This window comes from Bison bison, unplaced genomic scaffold, assembly GCF_000754665.1.
Source record: "Bison bison bison isolate TAMUID 2011002044 unplaced genomic scaffold, Bison_UMD1.0 scf7180017864330, whole genome shotgun sequence".
NCBI classification, from domain to species: domain Eukaryota; kingdom Metazoa; phylum Chordata; class Mammalia; order Artiodactyla; family Bovidae; genus Bison; species Bison bison.
In genome coordinates this window covers 9,181,207-9,203,140 of record NW_011494902.1, presented here as the reverse complement: position 1 = coordinate 9,203,140, position 21,934 = coordinate 9,181,207, and the positions used below count along the sequence as shown (strand labels likewise).

At 32.8% G+C, this 21,934-nt stretch overlaps 1 protein-coding gene across 1 annotated transcript in view; it reads left to right on the top strand.

Annotated features, from left to right (window-relative positions):
- LRP1B (low density lipoprotein receptor-related protein 1B) overlaps nucleotides 1–21,727 on the top strand; it is a 1,806,191-nt gene extending 1,784,464 nt beyond the window's left edge. The window contains exons 87-91 of the mRNA XM_010853706.1: nucleotides 8,063–8,139; nucleotides 16,186–16,276; nucleotides 17,205–17,349; nucleotides 20,198–20,296; nucleotides 21,587–21,727. Coding sequence (XP_010852008.1) covers nucleotides 8,063–8,139; nucleotides 16,186–16,276; nucleotides 17,205–17,349; nucleotides 20,198–20,296; nucleotides 21,587–21,727 — 553 coding nt within the window. The remainder of the gene's footprint in view (nucleotides 1–8,062; nucleotides 8,140–16,185; nucleotides 16,277–17,204; nucleotides 17,350–20,197; nucleotides 20,297–21,586) is intronic.
- The last annotated feature ends 207 nt before the right edge of the window (nucleotides 21,728–21,934 follow it).

The window sequence follows — 21,934 nt, the reverse complement described above, 5'->3', positions numbered from 1 at the left end:
CTCTGATGCTGGGAGGGATTGGGGGCAGGAGGAGAAGGGGACGACAGAGGATGAGATGGCTGGATGGCATCACCAACTCGATGGACATGAGTTTGGGTAAAATCCGGGAGTTGGTGATGGACAGGGAGGCCTGGACTGCTGCAATTCATGGGGTTGCAAAGAATGGAACATGACTGAGCAACTGAACTGAACTGAATATGCCTTGAACAATACTTAATGACTGCAGATGAATATGTCAAATATCCCCACCATGATTTGTTTCAGATTTTACCATGTTGCACCACAGAAACCCTAAGAACTATGAAGGATACTCATTAAGTTTTCAAAAAAAAAATTTTTTTGTTTACTCTTATTTGGATAAGGCAATGGCACCCCACTCCAGTACTCTCGCCTGGAAAATCCCATGGACCGAAGAGCCTGGTAGGCTGCAGTCCATGGGGTTGCTAAGAGTCGGGCATGACTGAGAGACTTCACTTTCACTTTTCACTTTTCACTTTCATGCATTGGAGAAGGAAATCGCCACCCACTCCAGTGTTCTTGCCTGGAGAATCCCAGGGACAGGGGAGCCTGGTGGGCTGCCATCTATGGGGTCTCACAGAGTCGGACACGACTGAAGTGACTTAGCAGCAGCAGCAGCAGCATTTGGTGCTAAAACATAAAATATTCAAGTGGCAATTTACTGTATCTGCACTAAGCATAGAGATTTTCATCCTCATCCCACCACCCCGGCAACCACTCCTCCCGCAGTGACTTGGTATGTTTTTAATCCAATTTTGGTATTGGTTATTCATTTTGGCATCTTGTAGATACAACTTTCCACTGGCATTACAGGATACATTGTTTTTCTTCCCACCTTTAGCTAGAGAGTTATAACCACTGTTTCCAATATAATATCCTATATGTATGTCTTCAATTATATCCGCCCTCGGGTTAGCCAGAGGCCAGAGGTGGCACCGCGGGATGGGTCAGTCAGAGACACACGCAAGACCCAGCACACAGGCCCCAAGTGGGTGGCTCCGCGGCAAGGGCCGAATCGGCCGCTAGGTGGCAGTCCAAAGGCCTAGAGCCCTGCGCTCATCTAGAGGCTCAAAGTCCTCAGCGACAGACACCGCCGGAGACCTATTAGCATACACCTTACTACATAATACTAAAATTTTGACTGGTCCTTTTCCTTTTTATTTGATGCAAGTAGAAATCATCTATTCACTCTATAAAAAACACACATTATGCCTTCCAGATCTGCTTTAATAAATTTTCATATAGAATATAAGTAAAACTTTTCCTTTACTAGAAATTTTGTTCTTTCTTTAATATTTATTGAATCATAATTTTACACTTCAGTGGCCATTTCTGCTCAAGTGGCATGCACAGAATTTTGTGGTCAAACATTTCTAACTTAAGACCAGCCATTCTTGACATACTTCCTTTTATGGATAATTTATTGGCAAACTAGATTTTACCTTTTCTATTTCTCCTTATTTCTTAAAATAAATCACTTTAAATAATCCACTTTGTTAATTTTTATTTCTTTCATGGCCACTTCTTCAACTGAAATTCCTCATTAATTTTTACTTTTCCTAAAATAATTGTTGGTCAGAGTTTATTGAATATCTCATTATTATTTTACTTCATAACATTAACTCTTCTCATAAATCAAGAATTCTTTCTGACCAAATGTCCATAAGATTAAAGTAAGATTTGCTTTGTCTTACTAATTGTATCCATACCAAGTAACACAATGATTTAATGTAATATTTTAAAACTAGGCATTTTAATGTATAATTATGGAGTTGAATCAAGTATAGTTATTAGAGCAAACATAAATTTAAGATATTACCTTAAGCTTTTTGAAGAAAGCAAAGCAGGGTAATGCATAGCTATTTCTGTGTAAAAAATGACAGTGTCATTTTGATAGAGAATAGTACTGAATACATAGAAATTATAGTACAGAACACTGAGCTGAGCTTCTTGTGCTTTATATACACACGACAGTGTATATGTCATCATGGTCTCATGACCTAGAAGGACGGGATGGTGGTAGGGTGGTGGGTGGTACAAGAGGGAGAGGTTTATGTATGCATATGGCTCATTCACTTCACTGTAGAGTAGAAACTAACACAACAATGTAAAGCAATTATATTCCAATAAAATGCAAAAAAAAAAAAAAAAGAAATTGTAATACAAGCCAAAATATATTTCAAATGAATGAAATATAGAGTAAATTGTTATGGAAGTTCAAAATCACATCAAGTAATGATATAGATGAATTTATAATTGATGAATCTTGGATCTTACATAGTTATTTTGGAGCCAATGCAACAATGTGAAGTTGGTATTAGGAAGAATATTAACACTATTCAATGACATGTCCCTCCCTGTCACTGCCAGAAAGAGACATTACTGACCACAGTAGTGAGCTAATGTGGTAATTCTAACAATTGTACTACTCAAAAAATGCATTGATTCTCTTTTTGTTCAGATAATATTTCTACTTTCTTATTAAGGGACTGATACTCTGGTGGCAGGAAAGAGTAAGGAACAGCACTTTTCCTACTTCTGTGTTAGAATTAGAAGGATCATGAAAACTCCACATTTTATTTCTACTGTTTATGAGCTATGATTTTTCGGGAAAATCATTTGAACACACTTCTTCATTACATAAGATGAATAATTAAAATTCATGGGTTATTATAGAAGCTGAACAAGGATATTTTTCATATGAAAATACTTATCCTAGAACCTGGCACAAAGTTTAGCAAATATTAATTGAACTTTATTCAAATTTTACATCAAAGATAGGATGGGAAATTTTTGAAGCATGTTAAAAATTAGAAATCTTTATGTATATATGAAATAATTTTATCTCAGAATATTGTAGAACAATAATGGATGAAAAAATGTTTAAAAGTCAAGTTAACAAACTGGTCAATTAATAAAAAAAGTATCCTTTCCAAATGCAGTAAAACATATTGCACTTTACACCATTACTGTCTGCAAGAAGAAGGGACATGAAAGGTGCTGGGGTCTATATAGAGTGTAAAGATTTAAAGTCAGGAATGTCACACAAATGCATTCATGTTTGTGCACCAAAAGAATGAAATTTACAGAATTAATCCGAAAAACATTTGCAAGTGACTTTTAATTTTTGAATTTTTATCACTGTATGAAAATATTGTTTTATAAATATGATGCACAAATGCAATCATAGTTTTAATTTTTATTGAGTGAGATTTGTGGAGCACCAAAACGTGCATAGGAATATGCACAAGTTTTCTAAAGCTTCTTTAATCCTTTTGTGCCATATTTTTTCCCTATGTGTAGAAAGAAAAGGCTATATTAAAAGATTTTTCTTTCTGAATGTCTCCATCATCATGGTTAATAATGGCAGCCTAGCATATAAGAGGAGAAATTCAATTTCAAATTGCTTTAAGGTTCAGCTTTGAATTTCACTTTAGTCAGAAGAGTCGCGTGACCTTTAAATTTGATGAAAAGAGGAAGAAGATATTAATCTTATTATTTTATTTTGAAGTCTTCCCAAAGTAGGTGACTCTAGACCACATTTCCACAAAATGACATGAGTAGTCCACATATTGATCATCGTTACAGTGAAAGACAATACCTAAGATTTTAATATACCTTCAGTATTTTATATCTGATTTCAATTCTTTTTGTAAAATCACTCTACTACTTCAGAGCTCTTATTATTTCAAACAGTTTAACTATGTATCTTGTATTTATGTTTTATTGTAAAAACTGTTCTTTTTTAAAGATAACATTTTCCCTTATATATGCAAAATGTATTTTGATAGCCTGAAAATATTTATTGTGTATAATATAGTAATAGATGCTACATTATAGCCTTTACACAAAGGCAAAATTCTCCCTATTATAGAAAATTACAATTCAAATATAGAATATTGTAAGTATACAATTAGGAGCTTCCTAGGTACTTCAGTGGTAAACAATCCACCTGGCCATGCAAGAGATTTGGGGTTGATCTCTGGGTTGGGAAGATCCCCTGGAGAAGGAAATGGCAACCCACTCCAGAATTCTTGCCTGGGAAATCCCGTAGACAGAAGAGCCTGGTGAGCTATGGTCCATGGGGTTGCCAAAAGCCAAACAGGACTTAGTGACTTAACGACAGACTATATCTGGAGAATCCCTTGGACAGAGGAGCATGGCAGGCTATGGTCCATAGTATCCCAAAGAGTTAGACACAACTGAAGCAACTTAGCACTATACAATAATTGCACACACTGTTAAAGAACACAATAAGTTAACTGTTCACGCATTTCATATACTAGCATTCAGATAAGAATTAGTTATCCAAAAAAAAGCTGCTCAGTTACTTTCAGGTAGTGTTAAAAACTTCTATCATTTAACCTTTTGAACAGTCTTGCTGGGCATGCGTATTATTATTCCTATCCTATTTTTTTAAATGATTGAACAGTATTTGATATAAGAACAAATATTTCCTAGAATGTGATTTATGAATTACTTGCATCAGGCTCAATTTGTTAAAATGCAGATTTCTGGCCACAACTCCAAGCTGCTTAATGAAAAGCTCTGGTATATGGGCCTCCAGAATTTCAACTTTCATTTTTCAGTTTGATAATCATTAGTCTAACATGTAATATAGAGGAAAGAATCTGATTAGGGAAACGACATAACAATAAACAGTCTTTCTTTTTAATGTCACTGGCCTTGGAGAGAAGGGGAGAAATCGAAAAGACTGTTAAATCAATATCCCTATACCAGGCAGCCACTGACTTTAAAAAACTCTGAGTGGAATATCTTCATACTATAATGTGAAAGGGATAAATGATTGTTCAAATAAATAAGAATCTATCTGACTTTATATCTACCTATACATTCATGATCCAACAATACTTTCATGAATTTTAGATTTCATGAATCTAAAATTCATGAAAGTACTTAAAAAGTTAAATAATTCAGAGTGGTATAGTGATCACACATAAAAAGAAACTGATTTTCATTGTTTTACAGTAAAGGGCAGTGGGGGGAAATGTAGAATAAATTTAAAAGGAATGATAAACATGTTATGGTGCTAGAGAAAAAAAGACGATTTATTTGGAGGGCCATGAAAGACTAACTCAAAGATTATTATCCAAAGATGAATAGCAAAAAACAGTGTGTTGCAATAGAACAGGTTAAAGATGACTAGGGCACAGACTACAGAGAGACAGATGCCAGAAATTATTATAGTCAGCATGATTATGCAAATAATTCAGTGGGAATCTGACAGGAAATTTTGATGATCCACACACATTTCAGTTCTTAAATGATCTGCCATTAATGGCTTTGATTATTGTAGTCTACTTAGAGAATTAAGATTTATGAATTTCTATAAAGATGGTAAAACTCCTCGATCTTAAATCAGTCATTGGAAGAACTTGTGGAACAGCAAATGCCTAACATAATTTTTCAAGGTAGGCAACAAGAATAATGACTTCTATTTGATTTAATATCTCAAAAAAGATTATTTTTTAAGACTGGAACAAATGTAGATGAATGGAACATATTTTATCTTTGGCCATAAAACATTATTTTATAAGGAGTATAGGGGAAATTGCCAGGTGATCATCAGTTGCTTGAGAAACTGAATTGCTAAAATTAATTATTTCTCCAGCACAGTCTTTGAGACTTATTTCCAGTATGTAACAAAGAAAATATTCCTTGAAAATTAAGAATCTAACTGTACTTCCTCAAAACAGAAGAGAGGAGCATCATGACCACTAGCAAGCAATATAATTTATCTAACATAAATAATGGGTGCCAAGCTATGGATAAAATAGAAAATTAATCAAATATTGTTAACAAATACCAGCTGTACTATTTAAATAATTTCAAAATTTGGAATAAAACATTACAGCATTATTATCCTCTTTGTTTAAAAATCCCTCACTTCCCTTTTGGAGTTCTAAAGACATATTTTTAATAATTTTCTAAAATACATAAAACACATGATGTTATATCAGAACATCTGATCAATTAGCACTTACTCCAGTTCCTAAGCAATTCCATTTTCTTTCTTCTAAGCATCTCAGTGTAATGATGAGCCCTGGAGGTTCTTATCTCTAGTAACATAAAATGTACCTCAGATCATTTCTCTTATTTAACTTGAACCCTGATTTAGATTGCTGTTGTAATTGCTGTTTCTTAATCAGCAGAGGTAATGTAAGGAGCAAATTTTGATATTTTAATCAATATTTCAACATGATTGCACAAAACATCTTTGTATACATCACTTGTATAACAAAATTACCAAATAATCAGTATTATTTTTTTCAACGGAGCATGGAAAATGTCTTCAGTGGTCAATCAGAAAGATTCGACAAACGTAAAATGACATAAAACAAAAACAAATTTTGCAATGATTAGAATTCATTCTAGCAACATGTTTGCAAAATCTGCCTAAACATCTCTGCCTAATTATCTTTGGACTGTATAAAGAATTAGAAACTGAAGAACTGGAACGATTTTCTAAATCATTCATCCATAGAAACACAACTAAGGAAGAAAAGGAATGACTTTTTAAAACCAATGATTTTATTGGTTTTTCACTTGATTATACTTATTTGAAATATGCTCATTTCATTACCTGACTTCATAATATAGACAGAGTCAGAACTGGCCTTAAATTTATTTATCTATTTTAATGATTTATTGGTAATATAGTATATAATAAATATATGTGAAATATGTTAATTTTTATAAAAGTTCTGAATAAAACATTTGGATAATGCATGAAAAAATGACAAAATAATAATTATAATGATATTAATTTTCATTTAAATCATGTTCCATATGTAATATAATTAATCAAATAACTATATTCTTGAATAGTAGCATTATTGTCAATTATGCTGATTTTGAATAATTCCTTTTATGAAACAAAATAATGCTTTTGTGAAAAAAAATTTTTTTATAAATTGAATTCGTCAGTATGATGATTTTATGAGCTCTTGCCTGTGTTTTAGGACACCCAATACTGTCTTCACAAATACCACATAAAATTCACGTGGCGTCATAGAAGCCTAGTTCCGAAACAGATTCAGCTATCTTAATTGGCTATGACAGAATTGGCAGAGACCTAGAAATTGCAGTCATTTAGTTTGGCCACCATGCCCAAAGAGATCCACTTGGAATGACTCTGGAATCTATTATTTTGTTGTGTACAACTATTCTTGATATGGTGGTATTTGACAATCATTTTAAATAAGAACCAAAGCCAATTTAAATGGTTTCTCTATGGATTTCCTCTGACAGATGCACAGAGGCATCTGTGTTAGCCAGCAGACCTTATTCAAACATAGCTAACCATTCCAGCATTCATTTTGATGCAATCAGCTAATTATATGGTTATGATTTATGTTTAAATGAAGAATTTTAATCAGATCTATTATTTTAATCCTCTGTTAAACTTCCCATCATAATGTCAAGGTTCCTGTATGGGCAAGACAAATTCTCTGAATGAAAATTTCAGCATATTCTCTTGATTTCATGGTAATAGAATTATGATCTTACATGGGAAAGTACTATATTTCCTTATCTTTGATTTAGAAGAGTAAAAATTCTGCAGTCTGAACTATGAGACAGATGACCACTTACTCTTTGGTAATTAGTTACACTTTGGAGTTAGAAGCAGCAAAAGTAAATTACAGAAATGTAATAAACAAGGATTTGCTTGACAGGCAAGCTCCATTTTTATAGTAGCATAATTTTCAGTATTTCTCAAATTAATCTCAATTTTTAATTAAAATTTGAGTTTTGTTACAAAATCTGCCAAATTTAAGTTTAACATATAATAAAGAAAAATGAATGTAAACTTTAAAAGAAAGTATTTTAACAAGTGAAGTCCAATGGAAGTTACTCTCAGCATACTGACAATATGTGGTAAATAAGCAGAAATCTCTATTAAGTATTCATGAACTATGATAGTTGGTTTCTCTTTCATTTCATTTGCTTGAAGTCACCACATTAGCAGACTTGTGAGTTTTGTTACTCATTGATTTGTTTTGTGTTGTTTTTATCTTTCCAGGTGCTCCACCAACTGGTCAGGCACACAGTGTGAGAGGCCAGCCCCAAAGAGCAGCAAGTCTGACCATATCAGCACAAGTAAGCTTCTCAGATTAATATCTTTGGTGTCTCACATAGAATAGAAATCATTGTTTTCTTCTTACACCACCCATCTTTCTTCTTACCCATCAACTGAGGGAACTGAGTCTTGGAAAACCTGCTTCATGGAATTTTGCCAAAGACCCACTTCAATCCAGGTGATTTTTGAAAGATGAAGCACTGAGCTCCTACCTGGTGACAGGATCAATCATTAGGTACTCTTTCAGGTTCTGAGGGTTCATCTCAAACTTTGGCAGTTGTCAGAACACACACCTGCAAACCTAGCATGAGCTTTTCTTAGGAAATGTGTCAGCTGCAAAAGATGCAAATATCACAGTAGATGTGAGAATGCTGCAGGAAAAAAAATAATTTCATGTTTTAATTAAAATGTATTATTCTTGAAGTGCATTTCAAAGTGTTGTGGAAAAACAAACTTAACCAGTTAGTCCCAAAGTGATAAAGTATGTTAACAAGCAATTTTTAATAAGGATCCTAGTTGCTTTACTGCTTCCTTATCTTTAAAGTACTGGTTTTGAAGTATAGTAAAATATAGTTCAGTATTTTGCAAGTTTTTTTGTGTGTGTAGCTGTAGCCTTAGGACATGTCTCTGATATGAAGATTCATCTATATCAACATTTTGTGTCTCCACAGACACATTGGAAGACAGTGTGTGTGTTGGAAGGCATTCTGTGTCTTTCAATATCTTTAAATGATTTTATAAAGATTTTCAAAATAAAACTCTGAAAGAAAAATTTCTCAGTTCACACATATTAGCACTAATGAATGAGAAAGTTTTGAGAAATCTGTAATAACTATCAAGTAAGTAAATATATTCTTGAAGAGAAAAAAACAGTATCTCTGGTTTATGAAGACTTAGTAATTTTTTCTAGTACTTCACTGCTGGTATTGTGCACATGAAAATAAAATACTATGGAATTTGTGAAAAAGGAAAGATATTATCAAATTCAAAAGTGTATGATTTTTGTGGTTATATGGCAGAAACCAACATAACATTGTAAATCAATTTTCCTCTGATCAAGGAATAATTTTTTTAAAAACAGTATATGATTTTGTACCTTAGACAAAGGTTCCCAGTGTTTGCTGATTTACTTGTCTGTTGTACCTGTCCCCAAATAATTTATCATTGCTTGAAATTCTTCCAATGACACTATCCAAAGTTCCACCACTTAGAGATTAACTCGGGCTAATAGGGATGACTATCTTTGAAAAATGACAATTAGGCCTAGAACAAATCACCTTAGAACTGAGTACAGAACAAATAACCTTAGAACTGAGTACTTTAATTTGGAGATGTGAGGTAAGTGATTCCAGTCAAGGAACATGTGGGGTTAATTACCTTAGCATTTGTGTGTTGTCTTAAGAAAGGGAAGGGAGAAGAACTTAACAAAGATATGGACATGTAATTATAGGAATAGGGCACCAGGATTTGATGAATGGGTTCATAAAATATAGTAGAGGTGTAAAAATATACCTTGCCTAATTTAATATTTCAAAAGAAAAGCAAAAGAAAAAAATACTCTTATCTATCTCTCTTCCAGGATCACACTAACATTATTACCAATAATTCTTGGGAAATACCAATGTATATGATTTTGTGAACTAGTTATAAGACTCAGTCATCATCAAAAGCATTTTTTAGTGAAAAGAAATGCATTTGATGTACCAAGCTATAGAACACACTGAGGTAATAAACTGATAATTAATGAAGATATAGTATTTTAGCCTTTTATGGTAATTTCTCAATTATGTACGATAAATAAAAAATATTCTTTTAGAGAGGTAAAACAATTTTAAATATTGATAAAACTCTGAAAGGAAACAGAGTAGAATGTCAATTGAATTTTCAGTTTATATATAAGGCCCATCTACAACGGAGAAGTTTGGGTGCTGGAAGATGATCTTGAGGGGTGTGCCAGTTGTATTTGTTGAAAGGTGATGTCTTCAACCACTTGTATCAGTAACAAGCTCCCGTATAAGAAAAATGTCTCCAATTACATGCAGCAGCTCTAAAACGGGGACTATCACATGGAAGGAGGCGTGTCAAGTAGTTGTAACCCCTTTTTCAAGGATTCTGATGCTCATTCTTCCATCACTGATTTAAAGTCATTAAATTTAATGGAGGTATCAAGGCACATTGAAAGGACTATTAGCTATGCAAATGTCAAATTATCTCAGGTTTGAGCGAAGTTGACCAAATAATGACTCTATTAAAAGGTACTTATCGTCAGACATTTGTGCTGAGAGAAACTTGCCTCAGTAACTTTGAAAAGAGAGGAAAGGTAGTTAAGCCAATCTTTCCTAAGGTAGGAGGGCTATTTTTATTCTGTCAGGTAAGCTCCAGTGGTTTTTGAATTGTTGTCAAATGTTCCCCGAACCTGGGCAGAAGTCATCTGTTTTATGGATGGATGTTTTAGGAACATGTCCTCAAACCTGCACTTCTACTCACAGTGAAGCATTCTATAATCGTTGGGCCTTGGTGCCATCAGGAATATACTGCCTCTGTCAGCCTCACTTGCGTCAGCTGGCACGGAGATTTACCTTTCTAATTGATGAACAACTTTCTTAATCAACTCTGAGTAGTCATACTGAGGTTTTCTAGCCCTTGCTGTTTGAAGTGTCTAAAGATCAGTCTGTGGAATTAAGCAGATCTATTATTCTAGAACCTCGCTTAAGTTCTACTTGAAAAAGTTAGTCTGAAAATTCTTATTTGGAAGAGTTTTAAATTAGGGATGATTAAATATTTTTATATACTCCTATTTTAAACTTACCTGAAGTTTTAAAGGAGTGGATACTCAACGTTTGGATTAAGCTATTCATATCTGCTACGATTAAGGAGGATAAACATACCCACAGCATTTGTCGGGCAATACAGTGATGCTGTATTTTATTGTAGTGACAAGGAATGTGTGATATCTGTTAGGGAGTTATACGTAGCTTCTGTTTTCCTACTTTATCTTTTTTAAACCATGATATTTCAAAAAATATGGATTATACCAGAGAATTATAAACGTGCAAATATAGAGATAAAAATGCTACAAAATCATGCATTTGTCCTAATTCTCCCAAAGCAAGTATTTATTGAGCCTCTACTAAGTGTCAAGTAATGTCTAGATCCTAAAGCTGGATCAGTGCATACAACAAACAGTGCCTCTTCTCATGAAGCTGAGAGGGGCTAGAGAGCAGAGAGCAGGGGAGGATTAATTTAAAAAGAAAGCAAGGAAATAAGTAAACTTTTGGAAAATAATTGTGAGTCTTGATTGGACCTATTAAGGAAGTAAAAAAGGCACAGAAATAGAGACTATCAGAAGAGAACTGATATCAAGAGTGATTTCTCTGGGATGGTGATATTTAAATTGACTTGAATGATTAAAAAGGGGAGGAGAGACTAAGGGTATTTCAAACAATAGGAGTATCAGATACAAGAATCCTGGAGGGACTGAAAGAAGACCAGTGTCCTGGCACAAAGGGGGCAAGAGTGAGAATGGTGCTAAGTGAGGATGGTTATGAAAGACCAAATGATAAGCATCCTCCTGGAAATCCCTGGAAGGATAAAATAAGTTTGGAACATGATTTTTTTTATGATTTTTAAAATTTTATTTTATCAAAATGGTTAATAAATAGCAGTCTAGTTATTATATATTTACATACACATATACACTCACATTTATGCATATACGTAAACACAAACTTGAGATCTGAATATATAGCAGCAAGTCAAAAGAGGTCATTGTAATGGTATAATTTATGCTTATATTTTTCTACTATAAGTTCAACCAATAAATAAAAGATTCTTTTCTTTAACCTTCATGAAGCCTTCTGGTTTCCATCCTAACCTCTTGAAACAGCTGTCTTGTTTGTGAGATACTTCTTTTTGATCTCTTCTAGTTAATTCATTTATTACTCCATACACTCTGCTTGGCAATCCATAATTCTTTGACCTCAGTTTTCAACTCTTTGCCAATTACTCCCAAATTTCTGTCTTCAATCCTGATTTCTCTCCTGAGTTTGAGACATGTATACCACTGCACAATTGTTGTATCCATATCAATGTCATCTCTGTCTATATCTGTATATCTATATTCTACAGGAAACTGATGTTCAGTGTTTCCCAAAATAATCTCATTCCCTTCCCCAATCAGCCGGCCATTTTAATGCACCTTATTTTGCCTTCCTGTCTACACAGCTGGCCACAGAAATTTACCCAAGCAACACTTAGGAGTCACTCTTAACCTTCCTTCTAAATTGACTTCAACAATCTATTCAATAGATGTTACTTCCTAAATTTTCAACATTATCAGCTTGAACATTCCTTCCTAACATCCCTTTGCTTCTCTCTTCAGTCACAGCTCCCTCCAACACCCTCCACTCTACTCTCCAGTCAGGCTGTTCTTTAATCTTTTCTCCTCCAGGTCTTCACATTTCTCTCCCTAGATTAATTCAGTATCTCCTCCTCCACTCGACCTGCATTCTCTTTCATGGGAATAAAGAGGACTTCCATCAGGTTTCAGAGACATACCAACCCTCCTCTTCTATCCCAGATCTAGTTGGCTCCTCTATGTTTGCAGAGCTGCATACTTTCACTAGGCTAGTGCATATCACTGTGAATAAACCCATGTGTTTGTCATCTTCCAGTATACATCAAACAACATGAGAGGAGGGACATTTCTATCCCCACTGCGAAGTATAGTAAGTGTTGTGTGTGTGGGACATAGCAACACTTAAAAATATATTTGCTAATTGAGAACCAAATGGATAGTCCCTATGATATCTTAGGCACTGTGCTATCTACAAAACCTAGATAGATAGCTTATGCCCCCAAATTACAACTGAACTACTCTCTACAATATGTTGTGAAAAGTGAAAAATAGAGTTATGCATGGAGTGATACAGCAATACGTATTTTGAATTAGTCAGTAAACATGTATGAGCACTTTCTGTATAGTAGACACACTTCTATTTACATTACTGTGATGCATATGTTAATGATAACACTCATTTTATTAATGTGTAAACTCGGGCAAAGATAAAAAATTGGCCCCAGCATATGTGCTAGTGAGATGAGATTTGAACAGAGGTAGCCTGGATACACAATCTGCTATCTCAATTGTGATGCTGTACTTCCTCTCCCATGGAAGATGTTTCTTCTTGGCATAGCAATTTGATAATATAGTTCTTTCAAACGGAAAAGCGTTATATAATGGGGCCTCAGAACAACTTTGCAAAGAAAGACTGGCTCTATTTTCTTTTTTTAAATTAATCTATTTATTTTAATTGGAGGCTAATTACTTTACAATATTGTAGTGGTTTTTGCCATACATAGACATGAATCATTTTCTATAAGAAAATGGTTGAGATTTCCTCTTCACCCAGTAAGTACAGAGTGTACTTTTTAAAAAAATCTGTTTAAAACAGTCCACCAACAATATACTGTTAAAAAAATTACCTGTAACAGACCTTGATTGTTATATGTTACAATATGATATTTACTGCCATGTACATTGCTTGGAAAAAATACTTCTTTTGATAAATACCTATATAATATTCTAAAAATATATGTAGTTTCCAGTTGTTTCCATGCATATAAACTATTTTACAAAAAAAAAAGAGAAAAACTTGCCAAATTGCTACCCTGCATTATTTATCTACTATATTGAAGATTATCACAGTTACCTTGATAGGTTATATGAACATATTAGAACAGTAGGCTGTTAAACAGAGTGCTTGTAATGTAAAGGACTGGAAGCCATCTGTCATGGGGAAAAGAAAAACGAAGGTCTTTTAATCTTTTTTTTCTAGCATGCATAATTAACAGCATTTCTACCTAATAGGAATAAAAGAAACTATGTAGAACAAGTAAAATCTAAGTATCTAAATAATTTGCAATTGCTTGGAGGAGAGAGTAACTTTATGTACCTTAAAACCAATATTGGTATTTTAAACCTACAAATTTACCACAAATTTTAGCAGGAAAAAAAAAAAAGATAAAGTGAGGATATTTATAAAGCCATGATTAATTAAGTCAATTTATGAAGAAACCAAGCTGCTCACTGGTATTTAAAATTTGTGAACAAATGTTAATTACTATCCAAGGTGCCAGATTCTCTACTTCTATTAAATACTAATAATTGCACGTGCATATAGTTCATTTTCCCCAGTCCAAGAAGGTAATAAAATATCAACCTCACTCAATTATATAGTGCTGGTAGCAACATAAAAAAAGAAAAGAAAATGAGTATTACATTTCAGAAACTGACTAAAGAAAGAAAGCCATATTTTTCCTTACATGAAAGAGAGAGTTAGTTATTTGATTATTTCAGACAAGCTATTTTTGAAGTTTCAAATTGAAAGATTATCTTATATATGTCCTTTCTTTAATAAAGAATTTTTGGTATTTTAGTAACTGATCTCAAATGCTGGGAAAGATTGAAGGCGGGAGAAGAAAGGGATGACAGAGGATCAGATGATTGGATGGTATCGCTAACTTAATGGACATGAGTTTGAGTAAACTCCGGGAGTTGGTGATGGACAGGGAGGCTTGGCGTGCTGCAGTCCATGGGGTCGCAAAGAGTTGGCCACGACTGAGAGACTGAACTGAACTGAACTGAAGCAGCTGTTTATTGTGCTTAATATCACCATTAATTTTTTATCATAGTACATGTATATGCAGAGGACAATTCATATATTTAATAACTCTTAATGTTTTATTCCTGAACCATTCAAGATCCTCACATTAAAATTTAACTAGTTTGGGTATTGCTTTGTTTCTCATTTTAGACAATGATTAAGCTCATTTGGCAGTTTCAGTCAGATGCTTTTCCCAAATAAGCGAAGGCTTTATCTTATGGGTACTAGATATTTGTCTGTTGGAAATGTGGGTATTGGGTACTTGATAGAGCTACTTAATACTCTCCTGTTATTAGGCAATGCTTGCATTCTGTTTTCTTCCTGCCTAAGTGACATATGACCCTAGGTGTATCTTACTATGGATCACATCAGTGGCAAAGAGGTATTGTCTTCTTTAGGAAAAAAACAAAAAAGATTGCTTTTCTTGCCAAAAAAACTAAGACCCACTTTCTATGACCACTTTTGAAAATCTATTCCATAGAACTTTTACTCCATTTTGAAAATGAGTGATACAACCTAAGCTCATTCTTATAAATGTATGGGAAAAAAGGGAAAGTAGACATTTACAACATAAGCCAAGCCCCCAGATATGGTTTGTTGAAACTGTTCTGGAACTACAATTTGAGAAAGAGAATCCTCTTTGTTCCCCTACTTTGTAGAATCAAGCTAAAAGCTGTATGTGGTAGGTCTTCATGTCTCTATTTTTATGGGTGGAGAGCATGAGCCTCAAATTTTAAATAACTTTTCTAAGGTTTCAATTCAGGTAAGTTGTGAAACTATTATTTCGGCTGCTGCTGCTAAGTCGCTTCAGTTGTGTCCGCACTCTGTGCGACCCCATAGACGGCAGCCCACCAGGCTCTGCCGTCCCTGGGATTCTCCAGGCAAGAATACTGGAGTGGGTTGCCTTTTCCTTCTCCAGTGTCCATCCAAATCCGACACTGTTGCCCCTTTTGCTTTCCCAGGCTGCCATCTAACTTGGCCATGTACTTATGGCCAGATATTTATACCTAAAGGAGAAAAAAAAAACAACTAATGATGGAAATATAGCCAGGCAAATTGCAGAAATGTGTATTCAGTCAGAGTTTATTTATTTATATCTTTGCAAATAGATGTCTGGTGAGAACAAGACTCAGACTGACAAAGAAGTCAGTATTTCTAACCTCAGGTATTTAATTATAACATATAAATAAAAGATATCTAAAGAAATGTTTCCAGTAGTTCAAATATTTAATAGGAAAAATGACTTTGCAGTAAAGTAGTGATGAACTAGGAATATAGACATTTGGCCTAAGCTTTATTGTTATTATGTCAATGGTCAAATGATTTGATGTAATAAAGTGTTGTTATGTCCATCTTGACTTCATTTTGTGTGTTGATCTGTTCATTCATTTCTTTTTCCAGGAAGCATAGCCATCATTGTGCCTCTCGTCCTCTTGGTGACTTTGATAACCACCTTGGTAATTGGTTTAGTGCTTTGTAAAAGAAAAAGAAGGTAAGAGGCAGTATTCTAGACTAACAGTAAATAAATTACATAAGTAGTTATAGAAACAGTGCTTTTTAAAAACTTCTTAAAATGTGATTTACTTATTCCAACTGCATAATTCTGTGTTTTCTGAGCCATTTTATCCTTCTTTCATTTTAAGCAATTATAATTCAAACAAACTTTCTCTTATATTATATTGCTAGAATGGTTACATTTATTGTATATATTCTAACAAAAATTACAAGGGAATATATTAAACTTTCAATAGAATTTTACATTTTGTTAGTTTTTCCTTCAAATAGCAAAAACCTCTTAAGAACATTTTATAATATTAATGTGTTAGATTATCAATGTCAATAGAATGATAATGATTATGTATTATATGTCACAAATTGTGTATTTCATTCATAAATTATACATTTGTTGATTTTATATATTTCAATTTATATGAATGCACAATGAAAAAGATCTTTAAGCAGTGAGTTGTCTGTGGGGTGATTATCTGGAACCTAGAGTCTGTAAGTCAGTTTTTGCATTATGTAAAGGAATTTTAGACCCATGACTTGGGGATTGAAAACAATTTCAAAATTTCTTTGTAACTGTTTTTTATGAATGTTTTTCAGGAACAAAAGGGGAAAAGTAGAAAGTAAAAGAGTAATTAATTATATTCAGTTTCAACTAATGTAGTATTAGCTATTTACAACGAATGTTCCAAGTGCGTTTTTTATTGTTAAATCTAAATAATTTGGGAAAATGATGTATTACAGTAAGAATTTTTTGTCCCTCTGTGAATCAATGACTGTCATTTATTTTCAATGTATTTTATGTATGAGTGTTCCACCAGTTCTATAAAAATGTCATTAAATCTGCAAATACAGTAGTTTCATACACCATGTTGTGATATTTAGACAACTCATATAATGTTCACATTTTATAGGACAAAAACTATAAGAAGACAGCCTATTATTAATGGAGGAATAAATGTAGAAATCGGCAATCCATCTTATAATATGTATGAGGTCGACCATGATCACAATGATGGAGGTCTTTTAGATCCTGGCTTTATGGTAGATCCAGCAAAGGTAAAGTTTTAAGATGATGGACTATGAGCACTAATATTATTGAGTTATTTCTCTATAATATGGTTCTGATTTTCATCACTATTTCTTTTATCTGAAGTTAGATTAAAGAACTAGGATTTATTGAATGTTATAGTCTCTTCTAAAGAAAAAATAAAATTATGGACTGCATTCACCTGAAGTATGAAGTCAATGTAACATATTTTAGAAAATATATATTCACTTAATTTACAAGCATAGATGTCTTAGTCAAATGTACTAAGGTGCTGGCACATCTAAATATAAGCCTGGTGAAATTAAATTTTATTAAAATTTATTTTTTTAATTTACTTAAAAAAAAAAAAGAGTACAGCATTTCATTGCCAAAATAAGTACTTCATTTCCAGTAATGTTTCACTGATGAGTCCACTAAGCTATGTCCTTGGATTTGTTTATAATCATATCACTTTTAAACAATATTTTTCTACCTGTTATAACATTTTACTTATTGGTTTGAGACTTATCTGTGATATTTATATCCTAAAAACCCACAGTCTTTTTTTAAAATTTCTGTTAGTACTGAATGCTCAATTTGGAAGTTTTTATAAAAAAATAGATAAATGATACAACATCTAGGTAAACTTGCAAAGATTTACTTCACTTTATTATCCAAATATTTTGCATGATAATTATAGAATATTTTACTATGAATTAAGAGCATCAGTTTGCTAATATGGAATGATATTCTAAGCTTATTTATTCATTAATTAAATGGTTCTTTACATTCTAATATATTAAAGGTGTTATGTCCAAAATGCACCTTTATATTAAATAATTATATTAACCACATGGCTCTGTACTCATAGCAACAGCTGTTCCCAAAGAAATTGAAAAGGTCTCTTACATTCAATCTACTCTGAATACATGGCCAGACTTTCTAAGCCCAAAACTGGTGATCTGAAATTGAAGTATTCATTTCTATGAAAAGAAATCAATCATTATTTATAGAAAAAAATGTTATCCTATCAGAAGATGTTGTAAATGTTTTCTTCATTAGAAATAATTTTCAGTTACTATAAATTATAATTCAGTTACTAACTCCTACATTTGAACTTTGTCATGAAATAAATTCTCATAACCTAAGTTTCAGTGTTTTCTATTGAAACTAAAAGCTATACATGCTGTCCATATTGTTGTTTGATAATTTTTTTATAAAGGAGAAAGAGATCTTAATCAATAGACTTCTCATATTCTAATAATTTTTTCTTAGGAACAAAATACATTACCTGTAAATATAATATGGGCTGATGAGGATATATCTCATGCACTGCTATGAACAGGAGAGTTCTCATTTTCCCCATCATTTTACTTCTACTGATAGAATTAAGCCAATTTTGGATACTTAAAGGGAATAGCTTTTTAATATTCCATTTATTTTTTAATGTTTACTCTAGGAAGATAAAAGTATGCTTCAGGGCCCCTCAAGTATATTTTAATATATTTAGCAAATAACATTCAATAAATATTTATTTACCAATTTTCTGACTGACTGACCAAAATTTCATTAAATGTGACTTAGATGGCTGATTCTATTAGAATTTATTCTAGAAGTTGGCTCTGATGTTTGAAATAGAAATATGAATTGTTACCTAAGAAGTAACTGTAGAAAATATGTTTATAGGTATAGACAATTTTGAAAAGTGGATGACCACACCAAAGCAACCTTAATGATGAAATGTTTTTCATAGATTTTCCATTTGTTACAGTTGTTTGATATATTCATGATGTAATCAAATACAAACTTCATGACATGTAAAGACTTTTGTAGAATGTATCTGTTATTTTCAAAAATGGATAAATTTCTCCCTCAATGGTACCTTACAAATGAATTGAAATAATTAATAAATTTTATTTTTAAAAAGGTTTGTCTATAGAGACATTCACAGAATACTTTGAAAAGCTCAGAAAAGAGGAACTGGTATCTATTGATTTTATACACAAATTCATCTCAGTCCTTACTTAGATTGTTTTTAATATCATCTAAGTGAGAATTTGTGGGGAAATAAAGAGACGATATTGACCTGAGTTTATGTTTAAAATCTTTTTCCTTAGATATTTGTCCATGTTTCAAACTTTATGATGATTCATTGTTAAGAGTTGATAGATTTTTAAAAATATGTATGTTCATTAAAATCCTTCAACTTTTAATCTAGCTTTCTTATTTCCTTTTTGGCCACTAATAAGTATTCTGTGATGAATATGAGTGTACCAGATTGACTTTTTCTGCCCTTAGACCCCAAAAAACTCTAAAACCATTGTTCTTGCATGGAGTTTAGTGAGCCAAAAAATTAATTTTCTTTAAACTAGAAAGTCAGATTTCTCAAAAAAAAAAAACATAATTCATTTTTATATCTCACATTTTAAATTTCATCTGTATTTTCTAAAAATATAGAAGTCATGCACCTTTAATTAGAGCCATTCAGATATTTGAGTGTCCGGAAGGGGCTCCTATCAGAACTTTTCAAACAGAAAACTTAAGTGAGGGAGGCTGATGCATTTTTCACAGGGCTCTTAGCAAATATATGCTTTTCGGGGAGGGAGAATGAAGTTAAATAAATGGAAATGGGTGTAGGTTTCTAGGTACATGTTATGTCTATAAGTAAGCTAGACTAAGAGAAATGTCTACTGTAAAGTATGGATCTAATATTAATAGATGTTTCATAAATTATTGAATCTACCATAAATATACTGTTGATGCCCCAGGGCTGAAGAACATAGCTTATGTTATTTTTATGACTTAACATGAATTTGTGTCAATGAAAATAGTTCCATGATATTAGATCAGAAACTAAAATTCTCTGTTTACACACAGGCCAGGTACATAGGGGGAGGGTCCAGTGTTTTCAAGCTTCCACACACAGCGCCGCCCATCTACCTAAACTCTGATTTGAAAGGACCACTAACTGCTGGGGTGAGAGAAAACTCATTACTCCATATCCATTCCATCACAGAATGCCTCACAATCAAAAATGATTACTAGACTTAGATAGGGACTTAGCTTTAATGATTTTTAATTAACAAAAGGTTTCAAAACTGCATTAAACTTGGGAGTTTATGTGTCCTGCTTATGCAAGATTACATGCGAAAAAAACGTTATCATTTTAGGCAAGCTATTCAGTAGAAATATCTCTTCTCCAAAATTTGAAAATGTTAAAGCTCCGTAACAATAAACATGAGCATTTGCTATTCTTAGAATAGAAATCTCTAGCCAGAAATGTAAACTGAAGAGTTTACATTTAAATTTATGTTTGGCTTTATTTTCTATTAAGATGCTTCGTTTAGTATCTGCAAATTTGGTGTCCTTTTAAATAAAAATACACTACAAAATGTGGCATCATATGGAGACATTAGAAATGGTGTATGAAACCATTCTTAAAAACTTTTTATGTAACTGGTTTCTAGAGAAAAGGGCTTTGTCTAAAGTTTGTTGTTGTTTAGTCACTAAGTCATGTCCAATTCTTTTGCGTCCTCATGGACTGCAAGACTCCTCTGTCTATGGGATTTCCCAGGCAAGAATATTGGAGTGGGTTGCCATTCCTTTCTCCAAGTGATCTTCCTGACCCATAAATCAAACCCCACGTCTCCTGCATTGCAGGCAGATTCTTTACCATTAAACCACCAGGGAAGTCCTGTCTAAAATTGCGTGGTTCATATTAGACAGGAGAGGGATTAAAGACGATATTAAGATTCTTAGGATTGAATGTTCTCACCCTTGTACCTCTCTCTCATCAGCTGTTTTTCATTCTCATTTTTTATCATGTTTGTTTCATTTGCATGGATCAAAAAATGTAATGTTTATTTATTATGATAAAGGTTTAACATTCTGTTTTATAAAGACAAAATTTTAAAATGCAACTATGTAACAATCTTGGGTTAAGTTAATAAGACAATTTGGTTTAATGTTTCCTGCTTTTATATAAAGTTGCAGTCAATATACCTTTAATGAAGATTTCTTTAGGCTTTCAGTATGTCAGAGCTCCCCTTAGGTTCACAAGTTACCTGAGAAACACACAATTATGTTTTTATCTAATACATACTAAAGTTGATGAAAGCATATAAACAGAATTTAAATTACATTTATATAATTATTATTTAGTAAGTTAAGTACAATGCATATACATGTTAACATGAGAAGATATCATTGAAGATAAATTAAGGTAGTCAAAACAGGTAATAAAAACATTTTTATTTTTTTCTTCAGCCAACAAATTACTCCAATCCGGTATATGCGAAATTGTATATGGATGGGCAAAACTGTCGAAACTCCTTAGGAAGTGTCGATGAAAGGAAAGAACTGCTTCCAAAGAAAATAGAAATTGGAATCAGAGAAACGGTGGCATAATCGGAGATACCTTTTATATGCTGTACAAATGTATAAAATATAAGGATTACTTTTGTATGTTCCAACAGTATTCTACTTGTTTTGGCATCAGCATTACCTCTTCCTTTATCTTTTTTCTGGTCAATTGTTTTCTGAGTTTTCTGGGTTTTATTTTTTGCTGATGACTCTTGATTGACCATTTGTATGGTATTTTTATGAAAAAGAACT